The sequence below is a fragment of the Microplitis mediator genome, chromosome 2 (genome assembly GCF_029852145.1).
Source record: "Microplitis mediator isolate UGA2020A chromosome 2, iyMicMedi2.1, whole genome shotgun sequence".
Lineage (NCBI taxonomy): Eukaryota > Metazoa > Arthropoda > Insecta > Hymenoptera > Braconidae > Microplitis > Microplitis mediator.
Window position 1 is genome coordinate 5,624,085 of NC_079970.1, and position 27,092 is coordinate 5,651,176.

Sequence of the window (27,092 nt, forward strand, 5' to 3'; positions counted from 1 at the left end):
TTGTGTTGCGTGCGTGTATAATGTAGAACATGACGTTGAGGCTGAGAGACAATACAACATGGATTAGAGGAGTCAAAAGACGTGTCGTATCTTGCGCCACTTATCCTGGCTCTATAATAACCGACGCCGATCGTAAAGTCTCTCATTTTGTCTCTCCGTATATGTACTATTGTATTGTATGCTATATCTATATAAAATAGTCTTCAGCATATATATATATATATGTATATATTAGGGTGGTCCTTATTTTGGACATTTTCGAATTTTTATGCTCCCAGAGGCTTATGTGGTTCGAAATAAATAAAAAAAAATATCCTCAAAGTTTCAGGTCTCTATCTCAATTTTAACCCGTGCCGCACAGCGATGTAAGTTTCCCCTTTAAATAACACGGGGTTTTTGGCATTGAACGATTAAATTTTTATTCCGGCTAAAGTATTTGTTCGAAAAATTTGAAACTCTGTAGACTTTATCCTCATATTAGCAGCTACTCCTCAGAATTTTTACAGATTTTCAGCTACTATAATTTTGGGGGTACAGCATGATGAAAAAAAAGAAAAAAATTATTTTTTTTATTTTTAGCTAAAATTTTTTTCAAATAACATATCAAATCAGTCTGCATCCTTATCAGAAGTTCTTACATTTTTCCATTCTCGCACCTAAGAGGGTGAACGGTATATCTTTGTTGCACTAATACAGTAATCAGGAACTTTGCATTAGTGTGCAGTAAAGGGTTCCTTAAAAGGATTTTTTAAATTTATTACGATTACCTCACAAACGGTTTCAATTACGGCAGAAAAAAATTTTCCAAAGTTTGAGCTCTTAACTCCAACGGAACCACGTGTCGCAAATTTTGTTTTTGTGATTTTTTAAGTTTATTATATTTATTTATAAAAGAGATCTATTTTATTAATAATTTATTATAGTTAGAAAATTGTAAACAAATAATTATTTCGATATTATAATGCACAAAACTATCAACCTTTTGTTTATTATTTATTGCTTAAAACAAATAATAAACTTAAAGGTGACCAACTTATTTAAGCAAATATTGAAAGAAATTTAATTTATTGATAATATTTATCAACTGTTAAACTGAGACATAATATGATTAGTGGCATTGATATACCGATCTCAGATATCAATTGAATGCATTATGTATTTTTGAAAAAGACACATTGTCAAATAACATAAACAAAAATATTTCTTGAAAAAATCACAAAAAAAATTTAGCGGTAACTCTTCCCGTTAGAATTAAGAGCTTAAACTTTAAGGGAATTTTTTCTGTTGTAATTGAAAAAAAATGCTCGTGATTACTGTATTAGTGCAACAAAGATATGCCGTTCACCCACTTGGGTGCGAGAATGAAAAAAAGGAAGAACTTCTGAAAAGGATGCAGGGTGATTTGATATGTTTTTAAAAAAAAATATTAGATAGAAATAAAAAAATTTTTTTTTTGTTTCTTTTCATCATGCTGTACCCCCAAAATTATAGTAGCTGAAAATCTGTAAAAATTCTGAGGAGTAACTGCTTATATGAGGATAAAGTCTACAGAGTTTCAAATTTTTCGAACAATTACTTTAGCCGGAATAAAAATTTAATCGTTCAATGCCAGAAACCTCGTGTTATTTAAATGGGAAACTTACATCGCTGTGCGGCACGGGTTAAAATTGAGATAGAGACCTGAAACTTTGAGGATATTTTTTTTTATTTATTTCGAACCACATAAGCCTCTGGGAGCATAAAAATTCGAAAATGTCCAAAATAAGGACCACCCTAGTATATATATTTATATATTTTATGTAGTCGATAGAACGCGGACTCGAGCGCGTTTCATACTCTACGCGTGTGGGCGATCGCCGCTCCTCACTTTGCTGCTTGATACAACTTACATTATTATATACCGTATATATATATATGTATATATAGTTATAGTATAGAACAACTCGCACAATTCGATTGAAAGCAATTTGAAACGCGCATGGGTGCGCAAATGATTGTATGCACTAGTAAAATTAAAATTTTATGGAGGAACTTGGCAATGTCGCATAATTATATTTTACTTCGGTCATTAATGATAATTATATATTTATAAAAAAAATATATAAGATTGATATCTTATTTTTTTAATTAAAAAATAATTATAAGCACATTTATTAAAAATAGAAAATTTTTTTTACCGTGAACTTGATTGATTTTTAATGTTAATGAACTCACGTGCAAGACTACATTTATTTATATAATATGTATTTAAAATGTGTTTAAGTATAAAAAAAAATAATGGTAATTGACGACAGCTATTAATTTTCTAGACCATTAAAAATTGTTATTTAATAATTATTTCAGTAAGCGAGTAATTAAAATTAAAGTCTACAGAATGAAATATGGGACATGTGTTTTAAAATTTTATAATTTAGATTACATGCGAATAAATTATTGTGGTCTTTACAGTGCTTAAGAATTAGACTAGAACATTTGTTTGTTTTTTTTTTCTTTATTTATTAAATAATTATAAAACGCGGAAAATAGAACACTGAAATTGTAAACTAGTAAACCGGCCTGACAATTACGTGACTGTATCTACTAGCGGCGAAATTACACGCGTTTGCTCAAGTAGATAAAATATCTCATTTGTCAGACTGACGTTATTTTACATATATACATATATTTTGTTTTTAAAAAAATACGTTTTTTTTTAATTTAAATTTTAATTATGATTTTTAAAAAAATTTTAATTAATTTTTTTTAATTCGTAAATCTTTTGCAACTTAAAAAAAATCACGTGAACATTCTCATACATTATTTATTAATTTTTATTGATTTTTAATGGATAATTTAAGATAAGAAATATATGATAGTAATCATAAATTAAGTATCACAATTTATAGTATATAAATATATAAGTACGTCATAATAAATTATTGTTAATGTTATTGTTATTTAATTAAAATAATTTGTTGAAAAGATAAAATGAACAAGAAAAAAGAAAGAATAAAAAAAAATATAATATGTAAATAAATAAATGTATGAGTAGGAAAGAGTAATGTCCCGCTGGGAGACGAGTGGAAGGCGAGCAAGACAAATAAATAGGCAGTTGCGATAGCGCAAATAGTAACATAATACTACATAATGGGGGCATAACGTGCCACGGTAATGACCCACGTGCATCACCACGTCGAGTTACATTGAGCCTTTGTCCGGCAGACGAAAAATCTTTGGGCTCGGTTATTTTATTTTCTCTACTGTTCTTTTCTGCTTGTGCTTTTTGCTGATGCTGTTTTATGCCCGCCGCGGACATTGTTAAATGCTTTATGGACTCGTGTACACACTACTGGGCGTTATCCTTCGTCTTTCCACGAGAACAATGAAGTCGGAAGTTCGAGAGGTCAGAATCGCAGGATTACATTTTGATTTGCTCCCATATATTTATTTATACATTTTTTTTAACTTAATATTCATGACATGAGAATTTATACTGCTGGAAAATGTTTAACAATTTTTTTTTATTTTTCATTTTTCAAATTTTAAAGTCTACTATTTATTTTTACTTCAATTCAGTTTTTTAAATACCAGAAAAAAATAATTTACAATAGAAACCATAAAAAAATTTCATTTCTTCAAATCGTTGCAAAAAAGTATTTTTTTAGTCTTTATTCAGTTTCTATCATAAATATTCAGTATCATTATGACCCAATTATGAAAATAAAATTTTTAATTTTGGACAAAATGGACCTAATCTCTAAATAACAAAACTTTTTGCATTTCTTCTTAAAAGTAAATTTACTTTTTTTCCATGATAAAAATAATCCTCACATGAAATTCCTAAAAATGCCAAATCTACTATTCTACTCATGTTCATTGTTGAGAAATTAATTTAAAATTTTAAATTTTAAATGCTTTAATTGAATCACTCACCGAAATTTGTTAAAAATTTTCTAACGAATTTCGGGTGGCCAAAATTACCCAATAGTCTCTATATCACCCCTCCATACAACCTAAAAAATTCTTGCAGCCCATTTTGCTCCCTTTCCTCTAAATTTTCTTTACCCACAAAAATTGATTGATAAATAAATTTCCATTAGAATTTAATGATCTCACAAAAATATGAGACTAAAATTAGCCGACGTCTAATAATATTTGGATTTTCTTTTAGACGGTAAATTATGAAAAAAAAAAAATTTGAAAAAATTCCACCTGTAGTTTTTAAAATTTTCTACATGTGCATATTTTTAATTTTTTATTTTTTTGTAATTGATTTGTTGAAAAAAAAATTTGAAAATTTTTAATTGTCTGCTAACTTCAGGATCATCACAAAAATTCATGTAATTTCCCCTGACTCTAATAATATTTAAAAATAAATTTACAACCGTCATAACTATTAAGAAAAAAAAAATGTAAAATTAATTATTTATAAATGAATCGTTTTGTCAGCTAGGATTGTATCCTATACAAAGGGATATTATTTCCCAGCTATTAATAGTCGTGGTAACGAGTACATTGTCGTTTACTCTACTCGGTTTTCTTCGCTTGTACGGAGAGTACAAGAAGAGAAGGCTCTATACCACTGAACACAATTACTATATGCTATATATATATATAATATATATATATATATATATATATTATATAGTGACCAGCAGGAGTGTGGAGGCGTTAAGGCCGAGTAGCTTTGCATAATCGAACGATTCAATTCTCCCTACGATCCGTTAATTTCTCACCCGCGAATTTGTCACTCGTCACTTTATTATTTCTTATCAATTACATACTTTAGTATTTATTATTTATCAGTATATAGATATTAGTACGAAGGCTATTTTTAAATTTATCACTTGTACCGAGTAATAAATGTTACAATTACTGTTGATGTTTATGTTTTCCAGTTATAAATTAGCATTACAAATACTGTTAATTTCAAAGAACTACAAGAGGAACTAATGATTTATTTATCAATTTATAGACTTATTTTAATCGTCTTGTGTACACGATCGACGATGATTTATTATTTAAATTAATTGTTTATAACTGTTAAACATTTATTAACCTGTGATTGTAGGTCGAGACACTCGTTCGAGTAATTATTCAATAATTGATTTATAATAACATAAATATATACTGTAATCATGAATAAAATATTTTAATAATTGATTGAGTATTTTATCTATCTATTTATTTATAGTTTTTTTTTTTTTTCAATGTGAAAATACATCCGCAATAAAATTATTGAGGGAATAAAAATTTAAAAACAATTACTAATAAAATAAAGGAATAATAGATCATTGTTAATTTGTAAATTGTCCGGTAGCTTTTACCGCGACAAAAAATAAATTCAAATAAATAAATCACTGTCTGTTGTATGACAAAAAAAAAAATCGTTATTTCAATCAATCTGAATTTTTATCTTTTTTTTTTTATTATGTCAGTGATTTATTGATACAAGAATAAAGTTGATTATTATCTGGATAAAAAAAAATTCTTTTCATTTGTTATTGTAATGAATTTTTTTTTTCTTAGCGGGAAAAAAAAAATATTTTAAAAGCTATTAAAAGTATTTATAAAACATTAATGCGAGTATTGAAAGTATGGATAAAAAATGTAATAAATTTATTTGAGTAGACAGATGTCTTTAAACTTTATTTTATTTTTCATGAAATTTTATTTTATTTATATATATTTTTTGGTTTAATTAACGGCAGACAAGTGTTAGACAAAGATCGAGGTAGGAAATCGCCGACCGCGATTTGGAAAACCCGTCAGGTCGGCCTTGAAGGTTGTTAGTAACTCGTGGCCAATGCCCAGTCGTTGGTTAATATATATTTATATATATATATACATATATATAGGTATATGATTAAGTGAGAAAAGAAGTGACGTTTAAAGAGAGAGTGACTGAAGAATTTAAATGTAACGAAAACATAATGGAAGGTGAGAAAGGTAATATGTATAAATTCTATTTCGGGCTTCGAATAAAAGTAAAAAAGGTATAGAAAAAAAAATATTTAAAAAAAATTGAAAGGTAGAGAAAGGAGAAAAGATATGATAAAAATAAACCAGACTCCAGTTACTCGATGAGTCGACTGGACGACCAATATATGTATAAATATATAAAGAATGATAAAAAAAAATATTGAGATCTCTGTAAGTATATAGTTATTGACAGTTAGTTACACATGTATTTATTGAATAGCCAAAAAAAATTTTTTTTATTCAACGCATAATATTTAATAATTCAATCCACTTTCGAATGTTTAATTTATTTTTTTTAACTTGACTTTTATGATTGAGCACTTTTTAACACTTGATCCATAATACAAACTTATGATATTTTATTCTATCCGATTAAATATGTTGTATATATATTTAAATACATATATAACTTGTTTTTTAAAATATTTTATTTAACTTTATTTTTTCATGTAGAGTAACATTAAAACGCCGTCGGCATATTTTATTCCTCGACTTATGTATAATTCAGCGGTACATCGTGGTACTGTATCTTGCATACGCGAGCGCAAGTATGTACAAGTGAGATTAAGTGCAGATTGTCAAAGAAAAAAAAAATATTTATATATTCAAATAAAATATATTTTAAACAATCGTTTGACTAAAAATTAAATCATTTGATTTCCAAAATATAAAACAGACCCGACAATTTTAAAAAAAAACCACAAGAATTTCTTAAATTTCCAGGCACTGAATGTTAAAGACAAAATATTTAAAGTTATCGATTTGAATACTTGAACTTTAAAAAAGTATTCCAAGATACATCTGATGGGATCGGATATTATAATGGATTCAAACTAAGGGGTTTGTATTGAGATATCAGTATGGAGCCAGGTACCAGTAATGGCCTCTTGCTTCTGAGAAGACTCTTCCCCTCGTAACACTACATATATATATATATGACCAAACGTAAACATAGATATGCACATTGGTGTTGTCTCAGTATGTGGATCGGGGTGGTCATGGACTCTATTTACTCTCTTTTACCCTCGTACCCTCGTTCCTGTACGGGGTCTCCAGATACAGGGTCTCAGTTTTATTCTCTACCAATCCCCATACACTATTCTCGAATAAGACTGCTTACTTCACTTACATATATGTATATATATAGATATATATATCGACTAGCCAATACCCACATACCTATATACCCAATACCCAAGACAAGGCATTTGAATTTATGTCCTGGCATGCGCGATTCGCTTGAATACAACAACAACAACAACAACAACAATAACAACAACAATAATAATAACAATAAAAATAATAATGATAATAAAAATAACAGCAACAGCAACAACACTAACTCGAGTGCATTCAGTGCAAAGAAAATAAAATATAAAATTCATAAGCCACCGGTTGGGGTCGATCGTATCCGGAATATTTGTATAGATCGAAATATCAATATTTAAATTTGTTTATACCGTATATGTATACTTTTAGTTTTATTTTGTTCATTGTCATTGTCATTGTCACATATAAATATATTTGATATCTTTATTTGGTTGATGGTAAATTTTGTTTATTTAAATGAAAATAAAAATAATAGAGCTTTGGAGGTGTCAAAGTTATTTAGATAACAATGTAGGGGAAGAATTTAAAAAAATAAAAAAAGGTAAATAGACAGAGATATATAAATGCGAAAGAGAGGAAGTCACGCGCGACAAGTTTACCTTGGTGAATACTGTAAATCACAATCGTCCTATTCTATTCAAATGAAATTCACCCGCGATATCGTTTTATCCCTTTTTTAAATGCCCTTTTCCCGATTGTCTCCTTGACTCTTCAACTGGACGTCTTATAAATAAATTTTTTTAAATTTCGTATTCTCGTACTTTACATCAAGGCTCTGCTCTATCGTGATGTAAAAAAAAATTTAATAACTATTCCCCATGTAAATATATATTTTGTTTAGGTCGTTTTTTTTTTTATTTAAATTTATTTATTTATTTTCTCAGTACCTACAAGGCAGAAGGTTTTTTAGTAGCGGATAATGTTAGCTCAGACGTGGTTAAATGGCGATAATAAAGTCGCGGAGATTATCACGACGAGAGTGCAGACGACAGAGGCACGTCTGATAAGCAAGAGCAAGTAAAGAGCTGCCTCTCACCGGTATTATAGTCTGCTGGTAAGTGTACTTTGGCTTTGGATACTCATATACTATATACTCCATACTATATATGTTGAAGAGACAGAAGAGATATCAACATCGTCTTCTGACGAGAAGTATATATTCGACACGCAGAGACAATAACGACGCCGTGAAAACGGCTTCCGCGAACACTCCTCACATGATAAATATTTTTTTTTTTTCTATGATTATTCACTTATTTTATCTATAGGTATTTATAAAACCATAAAATAAATTTAGAATTTTACACGGAGAAAAATGGTGGCTCGAAACCTACAAATTTTTATTATACTGTCGACCAAATTTTAAACAGGAAGTGAAGCATCCGAAAAATTATTATGCCGCGTCACAATTATTATAATGTATGAAAGTAATTGTTATTAACTTATCGATAAATTTCTCGTGCGTAGTAAGTGTTGTGATACAACAATAATTTCTCGTATGAGCATAATAATTTTTTGAATGCTTCACTTCCTGTTTCAAGTTTGGTCGACAGCATAATAAAAATTCATAGGTTCTGAGCCAACATTTTTCTTCGTGTACTCTATAAAAAATTGCGGAGTGAACAGGGATTAAATCCGGAGTAAATGCGGAGCGGATGTCTGTTTATTTATTTGATTCTCTCGGAGTGAAATTTACTCCAAAGGGAAGTTTATTTTAATATTAAAATTCCGAATCGGAGTGAATGCGGATTGAAAAAAAATCCAGATCACTCCGAAATCACTTTCCTAAAAAGACAAACTCCCTATTCACGGAATTTTTTTTCAAAACTCCGAGTGACGGAATGAATTCGAATTTAAATAAAATCCGTAATCACTCCGAATCAACTCCCAATTTTTTAGTGTACGAAGCCAAAAAACTTATAAAATTAATTAATGACAAATAAATTCTATAAAAAACATAATTACATTTACTGTTAAGTTTAAAATTTTTTAATACTTGAAATATTCTTGTTGACATTTTCAAAATATTTTTATCATAATTTATATCAATAAAAAAATTCTATTTTATTTTATTATGCAACTATTTTTTTTTTTTTTTTTTTTATTGAATAATAAATAAAATTGAGGAGAAAAATAAAATCCAAGATTGAAGAATTAAAAAAAAAATATGTTATCATGCTTAGATGCTGAATTATATAATGGAAAAAAATAATAAATGGTAATAAAATAATAAATATATAAAAATAAATATAATGCAATTATTTACGGCAATTATGAAAATTACGTGGCAATAAATTTAGCCGACAACATCTCTCTCTCTCTTTTTTTTTTTTTCATTATTAGATTGCTTTACTACTCAATTTAAAATTTATTCGCATAGCAATGATCTGGGTAGTTTTGCCCGTGAAAACCTGTCCGTCAGTGTCTACCAACATATATATACTTTACGTAGCTATGTCTCGTGCAATGATAAAATAAATAAACCGAATGAAGAAATAAATAAAGACGGAAAAACACGTAAAAGAGGTAAAGGAGAAGTCATAAGTGTACTTATACATATATATATATTTATATATTTTATATATGTAGGCGAACAGACACGTTCATAGTTGGTAGACATGAGAAGAAGTCGGGGATAAAGAGCCTAGGTAAGAGGCGACGTAGACTAACGGTAAAAGCCGCGTTACAACCATAATATATATATAAAAAAAAAAACTAATATAAGAAACCCGAGTCGTTGAGTTGTTACTGCGTACACGCATTTAACTACTGAATAAAATTAATGCTCCAAGTACACCGTGAATTTATAAACGCAAATGAAACGTTTTATTTTCGACTCCTAATTTTACGATAAATAAAATTTATTTTGTGTAATTTTACAATAGTGGAACAATAAGGCGTTTGTTTAACTGTAAATGCATTAAATATATAAAATAGTAATGTGATAAACACGATAGGAATGTGAATTTATGTATGTAAAGAGTGTAGAGTGTAATGTATATGTATGAATGAATGTATATGTATGTATGTATGTATGTATATATAAGTAATGCCCACTCGAATAGATGCCACGAGAAGTAAAGGAGGTAAAGGAGCACACGCGCCTGCACGTGCCGACGCATAAACCGCCAGAAGGAAATTTCATGAAATAATTTAATGGACTCTCAAACTCGACCGTCAATTTTGCACGAAAATTTATTTGTACGACAATAAATATCGTCTCTGTAATATAAGAGACATTTAATATTGTATAAAAATACCTGACCTAAATAAGTATGTTTTTTTTTCATGCAATTACGTCAATTGTCAGCCAGCAAACAATAACATAATTTAAGAAATCTTATTGTCAAATTAAAGTAATGAATTAACAATTATCTAATTCAGGACTCGGTATTCAATTAAAATAATTCATTAACAAAATAATTAAATTGCAATGTGTGTAATAAAAGTAGTATAAGTAATACAGAGTGTTGCTCTTAATGGAACAGAAATTACTCAAAAAAATAAGAGAGTAGTGACGTAAATGTGACTTATTTGCCGGTTGAGATTTTCACTCGGCATGAATGGAAGACTCACATGTCTTGAGGATGCACTTCACCTCCTACTTTGTACATCGTGTTGTACTTAACTTATTTTTATACACACTCACATTTATGTGTATACTGTATATATTTATATAGCTGTGGAGATTGTGCGTGTGCAGACTGCACGCTGGTTGCGTACCCGAGTCAACAAATAAAACGTCCATTGCCACGGACCTTCGCATAATTGGAACGTGCTTGATACATAACCCACCGTTAATATTTTATCATTAATCTTCGTTTTATCTAATCTACTTTTAAGTCATTATTAATCAATATTAACCATATATATATAAATTAACAACTAATAGTATGTAGATTAAAATTAAGTTTAATTTAATGGAGAAATAAAAAATGTAGATAATTTTTGACGGAATTTCTTTGAAGATGCCAAAGATATGTAAGTGAGTAAGTAAGTGCCCGTATGAAATGTGTAATGTGTAGTTGGATGTAACAGTTATAATGTTAAGGATTAGAGTATACTCTTAGCAACTACATAAAAAAAAAAAAAAATGTTAAGAGATAGACAACGTAAGAGGCTAATGCATCTGGTTGGTCGCGCGTCCTGCGATAAGTAATAGCAGCATGTCTGACAACGATATAGAGGAAAGAGCTAATGCTAGCACTTTCTGGCGGGTTAAGTCTGAAGAACGTCCTTTCTCATTGGATTGCATATGTATCTGCAGCATGTGCAGTTTAGTTTACCGAGGATAGGACGGGGACGAGCTGGAGAGGAGAAAAGAGTAGACGATCCAGTGGTTGGTGATCGAAAGGATCGGGAGCTTGAGAGGGCGAGAGGCATCTGTGAGATACCTAGTTGTTGTTGTTATTGTTGTTTTAGTAAAGAGGTATAGTAGTATAGGTGATATAGGTACAAAGAAATATAAAGAAGATTGAGAAGGAAGGTACAGAAGATGGAGGAGTAAAAGAAGAGAGGTAAATCGTTTTGCAAGAGCGAATAGTCGACCTCGCGCTGAGGTGAACGTTGTTGTGTGTACTCTCTCTGTAGTGTTACTATATATATATATATATATATATATTTAAAGATCTATGTAAGTCAAACTATGGATATGATGTGCTGAGTTATTTTCCCTATAGGCTGTTGTACTAACCTCTACACTGACCCTACTCATATATATATACATATGTGTGTGTGTGTGTGTGTGGGTGTGTGTATGTGTGTAACCATTTGTTTTGTTATTATTAAATTTAGTTAAGTCTTTAATTTTTATTTATAAATAAATTAATAATTCACGTGAATGAATGAAAAAAAAAAAAAAATAAAAATTCTATAGTCAATATTAGTTTGAAAAGTTAAATACGCATTACAGATAAACGGTCAAGATTTGGGGCCGGTTCGATCTCGTAATGGCGTCACGGCGTCGTTACTCTGAGGGCAACCGGTCGAGCATTCGCTTAAGATAAAGTTGCATGTATGCATTTATGTGTATATGTATATTTATATAAAAAAAAAGTGAGTAGTAAATTCTAGGTTACATATGTAGTCTAAATGTCTATTGGATTAGATATAAGGCATTACAAAAGAGATTATAAAAAAGGTTTATTAAAAAAGATTAATCATTGGGATAAAGTTGAGATAAGTAGAGTGCGTTCGGTTATAGATTTAATAGAGTTGGGGTGTTGCGTTTTTTCGATTGCGTGGTTGAGTTAAGTCTGAGTATTGAAGGGGGCGGTTATTATTATATAGTAAATAGTTGTGCAACGAAAGTTGTAGCTGTGTGTTTATGCCCTGTGCGATCCACATCGGCGCCTTTTACCCAGCTCCGCAGAAGCAGTTGCGACACCGCCGAGACAAAGACGCGGACGGGGACCTCCCGCGAGGAACGCGCCGCCGGCCCTGACCGTTCGCCCCCGTCTTGTCGAGCCGTAGCTTTGCTTCGCGGAAAAAGACCCAACAAGCGTATAAGCTTCGAGATAAAAATAATATATATATATTTTTTTTAAATAATAAAACAATTGACAACTATAAAAACAAGTTCCTCCAAAGGATATGACTTCTGTTACAATTCATTTTTTTTTTTTTCTTTCAAGCTGACTCGGAGTTGGACAAAAAAGTAATGAAATATAAATAAAGAAGATAATGTTGGTTGAATAGGTAAGTAAAGAAAAATAATTGGAATTTATGTTGATGTCTCAGGATGGTAAGAGGGGGTTGAAAATTCCAACGTATAGTCTGTTCAGTATGTAAAGTTGTTGACGGTCAGACTCTCGCTAATGCGTGAGTCACTACCCAGGGATAACGACCTTAATGAGCTTGAACGCGTAATTAAGCGGGTGACCATTTGCACTTTACGCGAATATCTCAAGCCAATCGTTATACGCTATATATAAATATATATATGTATGTATGTATATATAGTGACTCGACGAACTTTGAGATTTATCATTAGCGAAAAATAAGCGCCACTAAATCGTAGACTAAAAAATCGGGAGTTAACTCGGAGTGATTACGGATTTTATTTAAATCCGAATTCACTCCGTCACTCAGAATCCCGGAATTTTAAAACAAAATCACTGCATACGGAGTAAATAAGGAGTTTTTTTTCAACGGAGTGATTTCAGAGTGATGTGGATTTTATTTAAATCCGCATTCACTCCAATTTGGAGTTTTAATATTAAATTGAACTTCCCTATGGAGTGAATTTTACTCCGGGAGGATTAAATAAATTTACTCCGCTAATTTTTTACAGTTAATAAAAGTTAGTGTTAAATAATTAAAGTAATTTCTATCAGCTATTGTATGTCAAAGTGTAAGTGTAAGTATATATAAAACAATTGCACGTGTAGCAGCCGAACGCAAATAATAACCACGCCCTCGCTAATGCAAGAGCAACTGCGGGAGGGACAGGATTCGAATTGACGTAGCAAGGACATCGACTAACTCCGAGACAGGCCACAAAAGAGATAGTGCAGTACGCAAATATATATTTTTATATTTTTTTTTAGAAACGTTTATTACACTACCCCGTTTTAAATAAGTCCGGAATAACTGATATGAGTAAGTTCCAATTACCTGAGTCATTTGTACAAATGTAACTGTGGGTTATGTTTATCGTACATGTTGTCTGCACGCATACGCGGACTATCCACTTGTCGTTTTTAATATCCGATATAAAATCACCGTATCTATAAAACGATTTATTACTTTTTCGTTGATGTAAATGAATTTAAAAAGAAAAGTTTGTTTTTTATTAAAAGTAAAAGAGTCATTATTTATAAATGTATTTATATGTATAAATATGAATATGAATATAAATATTAATGAGAAAAATTATGAATATTTAAATGGATAGAAAAGTTAAACGGAAATGATTGTAAAAAATTTAAGGAATTTTGATGATCAAGTGGAAGAACGAGTTATTGATTGGATAAAAATAATTATACTAAATATAAAATATGTAAGTAAAAATAAATTTATGAGAACCAAGTGACCCACAGAACTCGACAGACGATAAAGATATTATCGAATGTATATTTAATGATCACATTTAACATTCGACCTTGAATAATGATAAAAAAAGGAAGCAGTAGTTTGTAGCTAGTAGCTAGTGTGTAAGTTTTTTTCCTTTTTCTTTTCTTTTTTTTTTATTTCGTTTTGTGTTTTATTGGATAAAAGAAGGATGGGATAAAGTTAGCGGAGCTACCGTGAGTCTATCCTTAAGGAGATTCCACGGCGTGACCGGCACTGCCCGGCTAATTGGGGAGTACTGCCGCCGATTCGCGGGCTCTTAAAGCCGCACGCACATGAAGATGTGGTAGAATTTATCCCTTTACTCAACCCCGGGCTAAAATCCATGCGAATCGTGTGAACACTGGCACGAAGACTTTCCGAGAAATTGTTGTTCTCTTTAATCTTATCTCCAGCTTACTCCTTTTACGTTAAAGCTCTTTAATTATACTCTTTTTCTTTTTTAATCCATATTCAGTTACAATTTTTTTTTGCCTACTGAAATTCAAATTCTTGTTATAAAAATTTTAAATATTTTCCCAATTTGTTTTGATCGAAATTTGTGCTCTTAAAACTACGGACTCCGTTTTTTTCCGACTTGTAAAATAAATTATTAACTTTCTCATATTGCGAAGGTCAGTAACTTAACGGTGAACTACGTGATAATTTTTTTTCTATATTATTATATATATTTATTATCACTTTGAAAAAAAAAATTAAACGAATTATGATTATAAGTTTTATTTAAAAATATGGACAAAGTCCGAGATGATTTAATCTAGTGAGATAATTATCGTAATTTATAAATATATATATATATATGTATATTTATATTGAAATTTTGAAAGTGTTTACTAACAAAGAATACGATAAAATTGCGATGAAAATACAAAGATCATTTTTTTTTTTGTTATTTCTTTGTTGATGCTGTGATTTTTTTTTTATTGTGGAAGACAAAAAATTTTCCATCACGTAAGTGTCGAGTGAATTTCTCGTCAACACAAGAAGAGGAGGAGGAGTAGAGTAGATTCGAAAGTTAGCCTTCCTCGCGGCCAAACAACTCGCGTATTCGATCGTTGTCATGTCTGTCGTACAGTAAATATACTCCGTTTTCCCCCTACCCCAAATGATAAAAGTGATAGAAAAATGTGATATATATATAAATATATATGTATATATATACATATTATAGCATACGACAATCAAAAGACACTAGCACGCTAGTTTATGACATGACATGCAAGGACGCCGCGAATAATTATAATTAATTTCCTATTTTATCGGTATTTATTTTCATTACAAATAATAATTAATTATTATTTTCGTCATTTACATTCATTTAATTAGCGTAATTATTATTATTACCGTGATGTATGTATTTATCGATCAAGATCATTTGACAGCTTAAAAAAATTTGGTTTTTTTTTATTTTATTTAAATTAAATTTGTTTTGCGAACCAGACTAATTAGCGAATCTTTTTTAAATTTTTAATTAATTGACAAGTAAAAAAAATTATTTTTTCGGATTATGAGTCACATTGTCTGCCGACGGCTCATATCAACATCATTGTTGTTTGTTACTTTATATATATTAATATATATTTTTTTGTTATTTTAATTTATAATCCGAAATTTAATTTTTGCCTTAATTAATTAAAAATTAATTATTATTATTATTACTAGACAGTTAATTAAAATAATGTAAAATTATTCATTGTAGTAATTATAAAAATAAATAATTGGAAATTTCATAATGAATAATTTTAATTGTTATTTTGTTGAATGACACAGATAAAAATTATGATACCGAAGTTAGCAGACGTCTCATAATTTTTGAATTTTTTTTCAACAGTAAATTAAAAATTTTTGAAAAAATTGCAACTGTAGTTTTTAAAATTTTCTACATGTGCATATTTTTAGTTTTTATTTTTTTGTAATCGATCTCTTAAAAAAAAATACAAAAATTCTTAATTGTCTATTAACTTCAGGATTACAATCACGATACTGGTTAGCCGACGTCTAATAATTTTTGAATGTTTTTTAAACAATAAATTTTGAAAAAAAAACATTTTTTTTAAAATTGCACTTATAGTTTTCAAAATTTTCTACATGTGCATATTTTTAGTTTTTTTTTTCGTAATTAATTCATTGGAAAAAAATACGAAAATTGTTAATCGTCTGTTAACTTCAGGACCATTAAAAATTATAAATAATAATTTGTGATAAAAAAACAATTGTAGCCTCCCTAAATTACACGGTTTAGCGATCGCTTTCACGAAGAAACCGTGATACGTCATTATGATCGTCTCTTCCTCACTCGTTGCATTTTTAGTTCTCGCAAAAAGAAAAATTATTCGCATGTCAGAATAAAAAAAAACTTAATTAATTTTTTTTATATTTTAATTATTATTATATTTATAGTTGAACAAAAAATAATGATCTATAAAATTAAATTTAAACGTCACCTAAAGTAAACAGTGAATTGTAAAAATTGGTTCAATTCCTAGCTTTCGAGAGCGATTTCTCTAGTTGTCGCGTGCGCGCGCGCAGACGTTAAGTCGTCGCGACTTGTACATATCGCGACTGGGTCAACCGCGTGCGAAGAAACGCGCGCCAAATGGAATTACGCGACTGTTGACTGTCAATGCCAGACTACTCACATACTTACATACATACAAATACTTTATACTCCACTATTCTTATTACACTACATACAATAATAATAACAATAATTTTTTCCATTATTTTACAATAATGATAACAATAATAATAACAATGATAATGTCCCGACCTACTATTTCTAATTTATTTATCCCACAAATCAATCTAACAATCCATTATTTTATTACCAAGCACATTTATATATTTATTTATTTTATTGACGTCCACCGTAGACATCCATAAATATATATTGTATATATATTTGATTTAATATTTAAACTTTCACCGGTTAAAAAATAAATTTAATAATATTTTAAAACCGTTAAAATAAATTAGTAAATTTAAAATGCAAAATATTGAATGTGTGAGTGATAAAAAATAAAAAATTTACCGTCTCCATTTTGAAATTGCCACCGTACACCATTTTATCCTCGAAGAAAAATAAAACAGGATTTATTTATCCTGATAATGTCTAAATAATTATAAATATTCGCCACTTTTTATAATATTTTTAAACCACAATGTTTTATGACAGACACCGATGGTGTGCACAGGCGCGATAGTCGCGCGTAAATTTGAAAATTCAAATTTACTATAAATATCTAGTGTCTTGCCATGCGCGTCAGTTTTAAAAATTCAAATTTAAAGTCCACTTGTAACACGTCCATTAGCTAAAAAAAAAATCAGTAAGTTTTTGATTCACATTCACAGGTCACAGATAATTAATTATTTAAAAATGATCGGATTAATTGTAAATTAATATGGAAAGTAATTAGAGGCACACATGGGCCTCGTAAATAAATAAAACCGCGGCTTCTTGTTGCGAGCCGCTACTCAGTCTGGCCGCGTCTTGTGGAAGCCTACGTACGACTGAGAGACAACGCAGTTCGAATGCCACCACGATGCCCTGGTCTGGCTCTACTCTGGCTTAAGCTGCTGCTAGTGCTGGTGGTGCTGCTGCTGCTGGCATCGCGAGTCAGTTCGCGCGAGTGCCGACCTACTAAACACCAACCGATTCGCGCATGCGCTCTTTCACCACCCACCGATACTCACTCGAATAATCTTTTAAAAAGAGTTAAGTCCTATCCAGAGTCACCACTTCTTACTTTTCTTATACTTTTTATCAATTTTTTATTATTCATCTAATCTACACAAACCTCATAAGGGACATTGTCGACACTTTACTTTAATGTACTTCTTATCCGCCATATTTATTTAATAATTATTTAACTATTACATTTATACTGTAAACTTAAAATTAATTATTTAAACTGGTTTAGTTTTATAATTTATTATCTTAAAGTTCATTTTTTTCAGATAAACATAAAATTAAATATTAATAAACATACTTTTTTAATTTTATAATATAATCGATAGATTTTATCTTAAATTTATTTACCGTTGATGTTTAAATTCCTCGAATAAAATATATGAAATAGTAATTATATGTTTATGGATATTTAATATTTAATATAAAATAATTATAATGCTTTAAATAAATGAAGTTTTTAAAAATTTAAATAATTGATATAATAAATAGACATATAAATGAAGGTAAAAAATTACACACGGAAAAAAAATTCACGGATTTTTTACGATTTAACTATCGTAATTTTCATTATATAGTATTGTAACGCTGGACTATAAGTTTTCAATAATAATTTTTACAATAGACTATCGTAATTTTTATTTTATAATTTATACTACTACCTGAAAGAAAAAATCAGATACTATAGAGTAAATTATACAATTTGCGTCAACATAAATTCTAATACAACTATCGTAAAATGAATGAGTCGGTAATGTAGAATTTCTTTAAATATAAAATAATAATTAGAAGTCAATGGAGTAAAATATATTTTCTTAAGAAAGTAGAACTTATAATTAATAGAAAAGAAAAATTTATCATTTGGAATTTTTTTTTTTTTTTAACAGTTAAATTAAGAAGGAAAATACAATCTCGAAATAAAAATAAAACATGTTGAAGTAGTAATAATAAAATATTTATTTAATATTTTTTCAAATATATTTTTTTGGTGTATATAAAATTTAGTATTAATTATTTTAACTTTATAAGTTATAATATTACATCAGATTCCAAAAGTATTATAATTTTTTCCTTTTGAATAAATAACTCATTTCTTTGTATTCAAAATACGCACATGTAGAAAATTTAAAAAAACCATAGGTGCAATTTTTTCGAATACTTTTTTTCTATAATTTATCATTTGTAAAAAAATCCAAAAATTATTAGGCGTCTGCTAACTTCAGTATCCATAAAGAAACTTTAAATGTCCATAATTTGAGGTTATTGTCGACAAATGAAGAATATCCTGTAACAAAATTAGGAGAATTGAATTTATTAGAAAAAATAAATTTTCATTCATTTAGAATCATTTATCCTATGACCACATAATACTACTAAATTGTTTATAAAAATAAACTTCATGTCCAGATAAATAATTTTAAAACGAACGATATACCCACAGAATATTCAGTTTAATAAAAATTAAATAGTATAAATTATACTTACACTACCAAATTATTATATTCCAGAATCTATGTAGGTTTGTTATGAAGAAAGCACAGTTTTTTTTTTAAATTTCTTATTTACAATTGTCCGAAAAACGTCATGAAAAATAACCTCTATTTCTGCACTACACTGTGGATAAAGATGAACTGATTTATAAATATATATAGTTGAACCACAAATAATACAGACAAAGTAGATGTCATCATTTGTATATATATATATATATATATATATATATACTCACACAAGCATCACATCATGGTATTGTGACATTTGTCTTTCATACGGAAACGCTTCAGATGGCATATACTATACCATGTCAAAAAATTTACAATTCAACTATCGTAATTTTTGTGACTTGTATTGTAAAAACATAGAGGCAGCACTGTAAATTAAGAGGAAGAATAAAAGAATAAATATTATAATTAAATCTCATTTTTTATTCTTTTACTATTTACGATAGTAACATTGTAATATTTCTTATTGAATTTTATACAACAAGCTCTTAATAAAATTACGATAGTGAATAGTAAAAAATCTTTTACAAACTGTAAATTTTCGTATCATATATTTGAAAGTTACAGATAATAAAAGTATAGTCCAGGATTACGATAGTAATATTGGAATTTTTCGTCGAATTTTTTTTCCGTGCAGGTAAACATCATTGCGAAGTGTACGTGCGTCATAGAAATTAGATCACGGCCTGCAAATCCGGGGTAAGTGACACGGGTATAATAAAGAACTCATAAACGTTCGCTTGTTGCTCTTGTCTGTTGGCATAAATAATTGTTACATTTTTTAAAATTAAACTAATTAACATTTAACGTTTTTTATTTTAATTCATATCAATTTAATAACGCGATAAAAAAAAACATTCATGAAATGATTACATAATTAATTTATAATCTTATCATTTATCATTTGTCGGTGTAATTAATAGTGACGATTGAATTGTTATATATTTAATTGTTTATATTAATTAGTATAATTTTAAAAGAGTTGGCGCAATTGCAAGTATCGGAGAAAAGTATTTACATTTTAAAATGTGGGCGAGATATACAGATCGAGTAATCGAATCCATGGTGTTATTGAACAAGAATAAAACAAGACAATGGTCCATTGTAGCTGACGAGGATACACTAAGTTCAGTCACACGTAACAGACTACGCACGTATATGCTCGAGAATTGATTGTGAAACAGATTCCAGGACACTTTACCGGACATTAAAACAACTTTTAATGTTTTATGATATATAATACAATAAGTGTTATCGAAGGCTATTTATAAATTAATATTTTATAATATAGATATTTATCACTACATTGTTAAACATGTTTTTAAATTTATAAGATTGATAGACAATTGCGTTAAAAAATTCATTATTTTTTATTTCGGTTTCATTGAAAAATTTACTATCTAATTTTTAGATTTTCGTAATTAAACTGTATATATAGTTTAAGAACAAAAAATTATTTAATTTAAAAGTTAGCTGGGTTTCAAAAAAATTTAATTTAAATTCAAATGTACGCATTGTAAATTTATTTTATTTTATTTTCAATGCTAAAACTATATAATTAAACAATTGTAGAATTAATGTTGCGCGCGCGTGTCACATACATATTTATTTTAATGTATATTGTGTATTTTTATGTTGTCTTTAGCCGATCAGGTGTTCGAAAAAGAGACATACATTCCAACTCCTTTTTATTATAGGATACTTGAGGAAAAAACATTTAAATCCTAGATCCTTCTCAGAAACATATTATGCATCTCCTCTGTATGTCAATTGATCAATTTTTTTATTACTCTGCCTACTGATTACCATCCCGTATTAATTTGCAGCTTTTTCGATGTAAATAATAGAAAGATGGGAGAAAAAAAATTTTTGGAGTCCTAGGACATTCACAGAAATATGTGTCTAGAAAGTTTTTGGGTCTACTCTGTGTATCAATCAGTTAATTTTTTTTCATTCTGCCTACTGATTATCATCCTACGTTTTTTGTAACTCTTTCAATGTAAAATGATAGAAAACACTAAAGAAATAAAATTTTGAGTTCTAGAACATTCACATTTACATGTGTCTGAAAAGTGTCTGGAATGTGTCTGGCCATATCCTCTGCGTGTCGACCAGTTAATTTTTTTTCATTCTGTCTAATGATTATCATCCCACATTATTTTCGAGGCTTTCTTAATGTAAAATATTGGAAAACACTAAAGAAAAAAAAAAATTTGAGTTCCAGAACATTCACATTTACATAGGTCTGGAAAGTGTCTGGGCACCTACTCTGTGTATTTATCAGTTAATTTTTTTTCATTCTGCCTACTGATTATCATCCCACCTTATTTTTTAGGCTCTTTCAATGTAAAATAATAGAAAACTAAAAGTCATAAGTCGCGCGTAAGCCCGCACGTGTTGCTTTTCATATATCTACTAATTTTATAATAAATTGTGTATGTTTTTATGCTGTTTTGAGTCTTTACAAGAAAATTCATTTTTTGAATATTTTTTAAATAAAAACTGAAATATTCGAGTCTATAAAATCTCAATTGAAAACGAAGACAATATCAACCGGAAATATCTACCGATTTTTCGAGCTTACTCTCTTTAAAATGAATCAGTAAAAAATTCTGCAAATCAGTGAATATTCACTGCGAATCAGTCCCAAATATATCACTGATTGAATTAGTGATATATCTGGGCCTATTCGTGCAGTGAATATTCACGGATTGGACTACTTTTCACTGATTCATTTTAAGAGAGTATAGTGTCTGACATCAGGGACAAACTCTTCAGCCTTTTGAAGTTTTTTAATGTATGTAATTTTAGTAAAAAAAATTATTTTATGTTTTAAATGAATCGCAAAATAAATTGGAAATTTTTTTTTTTTTCCTTCAGTATTCAAAAATTTTTTTTTCAAGCGTTTTATGACGGCCACACCAACAGCCATTATATCAGAAATTTCATCTGAAAGAATTTTATTTAAATTATTATAGTCAATGCAACAGTAAAGATTATAAACATGTAGGCGTGATTGAAAAAGTGATCTAATAAGGAAATATCGAAGTAGACATTTAGCGTGAGACAATAACGAGAGACGTGAGTTGCGGGTTGTCGCCTAGAGGCTACGGAAAATTCGTTCCGCGATGACAATCACACACCCGTTTATCCTTGTTTCAGGAGTTGAGGTTGTTCCTTTAAAATTAACATTTACGATCTAACGTCGCTATGTTTATTTTACTCGACCGAGGACTTTATTTAATGCCACAGGCGTTCATTGGATCCGCATGTGTAATTGTCAGAACTAACTTGTTTATCTATTTATTCAATGTTTCATTTTATCTACACCTTCAGCATCTATACATACTATCATTTCCCATACTTTATGTAATACCTACACTGTACCCAACAAACACAAGTAACTACAAAATAAAATAAAATAAATCCTCAATTATCCCAAGTGCTTTTGCCAAGTAAACTCCGCTGACTTTCAAAAAATAAAATTATAAAAATTTTAGGCTCCCACATATTTGAATCCGCAGATAGATAATTTAGTAGAGTGAAAAAGAAAGGAAGTGAGGGAAAAAAATAAGTTTGTACGTCAGAGAAACAGAAACTGAGAAACCAACAGGGTTTACTTACAGCAGCATTTATATTATAGGGTATAAGTCTGTTTTGCACATATATATATGTATATATGTCTCCCGGGGCGACAAAATCGTGAGAGTCCAATGGAAAAATGAAGCTCGGGCCAGTGATGACGTTGGTAACGCGACTTGCAAGTGGAACTAAAATAAAAAAACATTGAGACAAAAATTTAAGTTACGGAAAAAAATGATAAAATATAAGAGCAAAAGAAAAAGAAATAAGGCGATTTATCCCAGTGGTTAAACGGTTCAACGCTTTTTGGTTACATGTGCCAACAGATGCGTTTTTCGGCATACCAACTGTCAGATTTAATTTAAATGTATTTTTATTACGGCTCTAAATGTATCGTATTTATTATTTAAAATCAATTAAATTTATAATTATTAATGACCACAAAAATAAAAAAAAACAGTTTTTTATTTAGTTGTTTATTCTGTATTAAGACGATAATTTAAAAATTGAATAAAATTGAATATAATTAAATGAGTATTGAAAATATGCAATAACAAGGTTTATCGTGGGACATTAGCGATTGAAAAAATAATTGTTAATAAGGTATATACGTTTAGTTTATGCAATATCTAAAGAAGTACTGTATTATTAAGCCCTTCCTCTATAGCCACTAATGCTTGGTTGATAAAGTGGAATCACTATCGTCGTTGAGAGATTGTTATTAACTCACTCTTATCTTCATCAACTAACAATAAACGGTTTATTTTTCCCTTACTCCCACTCTCTTTTTTTACTCTCAAGTACGTACGTACAAGTTGCAAGTATACTTTCTGAAGCAACATTGAAACAATATTAAATCCTTATCCCTGCACTGGCGGATGAAGAAAAATAAAAGGAAAGTAAAGTATAAAAAATAAAATGTAAAGTAGACTCAGGCTTGCCAGTAATTCGGTTTTAATAATTGCAAAGTCCCACAAGATATAATTCCCATTGTTTCAAGAGAGTGAGCGGGGATCAGCCGATCAGATTTTTTATCGCAACACATTGGGTCCAGTGGTTATGCGACCACCCCGCGATATTTCGCATGATTTCTGCTTACTCTAAAAGTACGAATAGAATTATTGGTAATTTTTTTAAAATTTAATCATTTATTTTTCTATCGATAAAGATTTTAAAAAATAATAATTATTATTTTAATCAAGTGTAAAATTACGGTAATAATCTATTGAAGTTGAGAAAAAATTACGATAGATATTATGCATTGAGAGGAATATAATGAGGAATGTTATGACGTTGGTTTTATATAAGTAGTATATATATATATATATATATATATATATGAGGTAGTATGGATGCGAAAAAGCAAAACTTATTGAGCAGCCCCCGCTCTCATTCCTTCCTCATGCACACATTTAGCTCTTTTTACAGAGATCGTCTTCAGGGTGCTCTTACCGTGCGTAAATATAGGGCACCATGTAGCGATCCACCGTAGAGGGCTGACCCTGATGACCCGGGCAGTACCCGCGAGGCTCTGTAGTTCTTGAGAGTGTGTATATATAGTAAATGTTGAGGAAGAAGCAACCCAGAGCAGCGAATAAAATTCAGCGGGGATAAGACCTAAGAAAAAGAAGATGAGAAGAACTAAAGAATAAGGAGTAGAAGACGATGAAGAAGAAGAAGAAGTTTAAGAAGACAAAGAAGTCTGCGGAACAAGTCGCGAGCGAATGCCAGGCAGCCGACGAAGGCGAAAAATCAAGTAAAAGAGATGGGGAAACGGAGATGAAAAATAATAGCTGAGTAGAGAACATAAGAGAGATAGCTGTGTTTTAGCATCTCTGTGAGGGTGAAGCAGAAAGAGGGAGAGTTAAAGGAGTAAAGGAGAAGATAAAAGTACGCTAAAGAGACGTACGTTCCCACACGAACCTCCCAAGATGCGTCCCGGCGTTGGACTTGGGACCCCCGATGCCCAGAAGCTGATAAAAACAGCTACAAAACTGCCTACCGGTGTTTTGCTGCCTTTTGCTCCTGCGTTACTCTTTCTATATACATATATACGTCCAATCCTTCTACTCGAATCCTTTATTTATACTCTTTTATTCTTATACACTCTAGTATACTAAATAATACGCGTCGCCACATTATCCTTTTCATTCTTGCGTTCTCTCAACACACCAGAGGGCGTCCTCATGTCTTTCTTCTCGCCTCAAGTATTGCCCTGCGTGAGATGATATACTAGGATCGGACTTGCGCTCGTCTTTTTGTGTTGACTCATCGACCTCAACCTCGACAAAATAAACCCCGTGCGGTGGACTTCTTTAGTAAATCATACATCGGACACGCGTTTCTCTACAGGCGATTAAGATATCTCACTTTTCATCTCCACTATATATATATATCTATACATATATGTATATATAGACACAAACAACTCAAGGTATTGTTTATGCTCAAGCCATTCAATTATACCGCGTAATATTGTGTTAATTTTAATAGCGACGTTAAATCCATACCGAGATCAAGTTGTCGGTTGATTCTTCAACACCAACTCCAACAAAAAAAAATAGCAATAATAATAATTATTATTTGTTGTAAATAAACGTAAAATTATAAGAATCGAATGGTATAAATAATTCAGAGAGACGAGTTTTATGGACGGTGTGGTAATTAAATGGCGTGGCAAACGAGAGTGTTAATGTGAAGTTGAAGCTAAAATCGAGCTATAACCATTTGCCAGACTCATCTTTACTTTAATGGCTGAGGATTACACTGTTGTGTGTGAGAGTCTGTGGATTAAGCAAATGATACAATGTGCGACCTTGAGTATCTCGTAAAATTCTGTTGAATCTCAGACACATTCTTTACTTGCTTTTCATTATTATTATTATTATTATAATTATATTATTTTTTAATTCTAAATGTTAAGTATTCTTTGTCGCCCTTATCCGATGATTAACACACCTGCGGCAACTTTTCGACATTAATGACGCTATTTTATTTTTAAAAATATTTTATTACTATCGTACACGGCTAGTTTATTATTCAAAATATACAAACAAGTCATAGATTTAAATAAAGACTTTGCTGATTTATTTTTCAGCTCTTACTGATTATTCACTGCGATAACAATTAAATTAACAATTTATAAAATAAATATTCATTGTGTTAAATTAATTTGTAATAATTGCCATTGTTTTTAAAAATTCATTTCGTTTAAACAAAGAGGATAAATTATTTAAATAGAGAGATATAAATTTTTTTATCATATAAATCTGGGTAAAAATTTAAAGAATAATTGCAACTCGATCAAAGTGCGCGTGTAGAATAATTTAAGTGGCATTGTTGCAATTGCGACATCGGTATACCGTGGGAATGTATCCTAGAGGGAACGAGAGCTCTCATGAAGATCTTCAATACAACATAACAACGTTACGGTGTACATGCAGTATAGATATCATATATATATATTTATGTACTATGTATGTACATATATATACATATATACTTATAAAGTTGAGTTTGCTGCAGGCATCAACACAGGCTCTGATTCACGCGCTTACGCTACTCATCAAAACCGATACTATATGATACCTCCGATATATATTTTCGATCCAGGTAATATCTTTATAAATTCTTAATTATTTACCAATCGTACAGAGATGCAATGACGTTGATTCACTGTCAATTGAATTCCAGTATCACATTTATCATTTTTCCATAAACAGTAGAGTAAAAAAAAAAATGTGAAGTTGACATCAATTTAATTTTAAAAAAAAATTGATGACAGTAAAGTTGGCGGACATATGACAATTTTTAAAATAATGAATTAAAAATTTTTCTAACAAAAAAATTAACAAATTGACTTTTCGAAAATTCAAAAATCAGTATGCATTTTTTTTTATTTTATAAATTTCATTGTTTCATTTTTTTATATGTAATTTGAAAATTGTCTTATATCTGCTACATTTACACTCGTAAAAAATTGCAGGAAAAATGTAAGATACACGAAAAAAAATAAATAGTAAATGCAACATGATGCAGTCTTGGTAAATAAACATGATGAAATCATGTAGCATCCACATGATTTGCCATGTTTCGGCTACATGATAATCATGTTGCGATAACATGAGGAAATCATGTTGCAGCAACATGATTTTCATGTAGCCTTAATAGCATAACAT

The 27,092-nt window shown here is 29.7% G+C and overlaps 1 protein-coding gene and 1 long non-coding RNA gene across 2 annotated transcripts in view; both read right to left on the reverse strand.

Moving 5' to 3' along the window:
• The window catches only part of LOC130663409 (DNA-binding protein D-ETS-4), a 37,751-nt gene extending 20,024 nt beyond the window's left edge, over window positions 1–17,727 (reverse strand). Inside the window, exon 1 of the mRNA XM_057462615.1 lies at window positions 17,174–17,727. Coding sequence (XP_057318598.1) covers window positions 17,174–17,206 — 33 coding nt within the window. The 5' untranslated portion in view covers window positions 17,207–17,727. The remainder of the gene's footprint in view (window positions 1–17,173) is intronic.
• Window positions 17,728–18,796: 1,069 nt separating this feature from the next.
• LOC130663362 (uncharacterized) lies at window positions 18,797–19,672 on the reverse strand. Its single transcript, XR_008989181.1, has 3 exons — window positions 19,560–19,672; window positions 19,316–19,444; window positions 18,797–19,115 (listed from the first exon to the last, which is right to left on the reverse strand). It is a non-coding gene; the product is annotated as an uncharacterized LOC130663362 (long non-coding RNA).
• Between the last annotated feature and the right edge of the window lie 7,420 nt (window positions 19,673–27,092).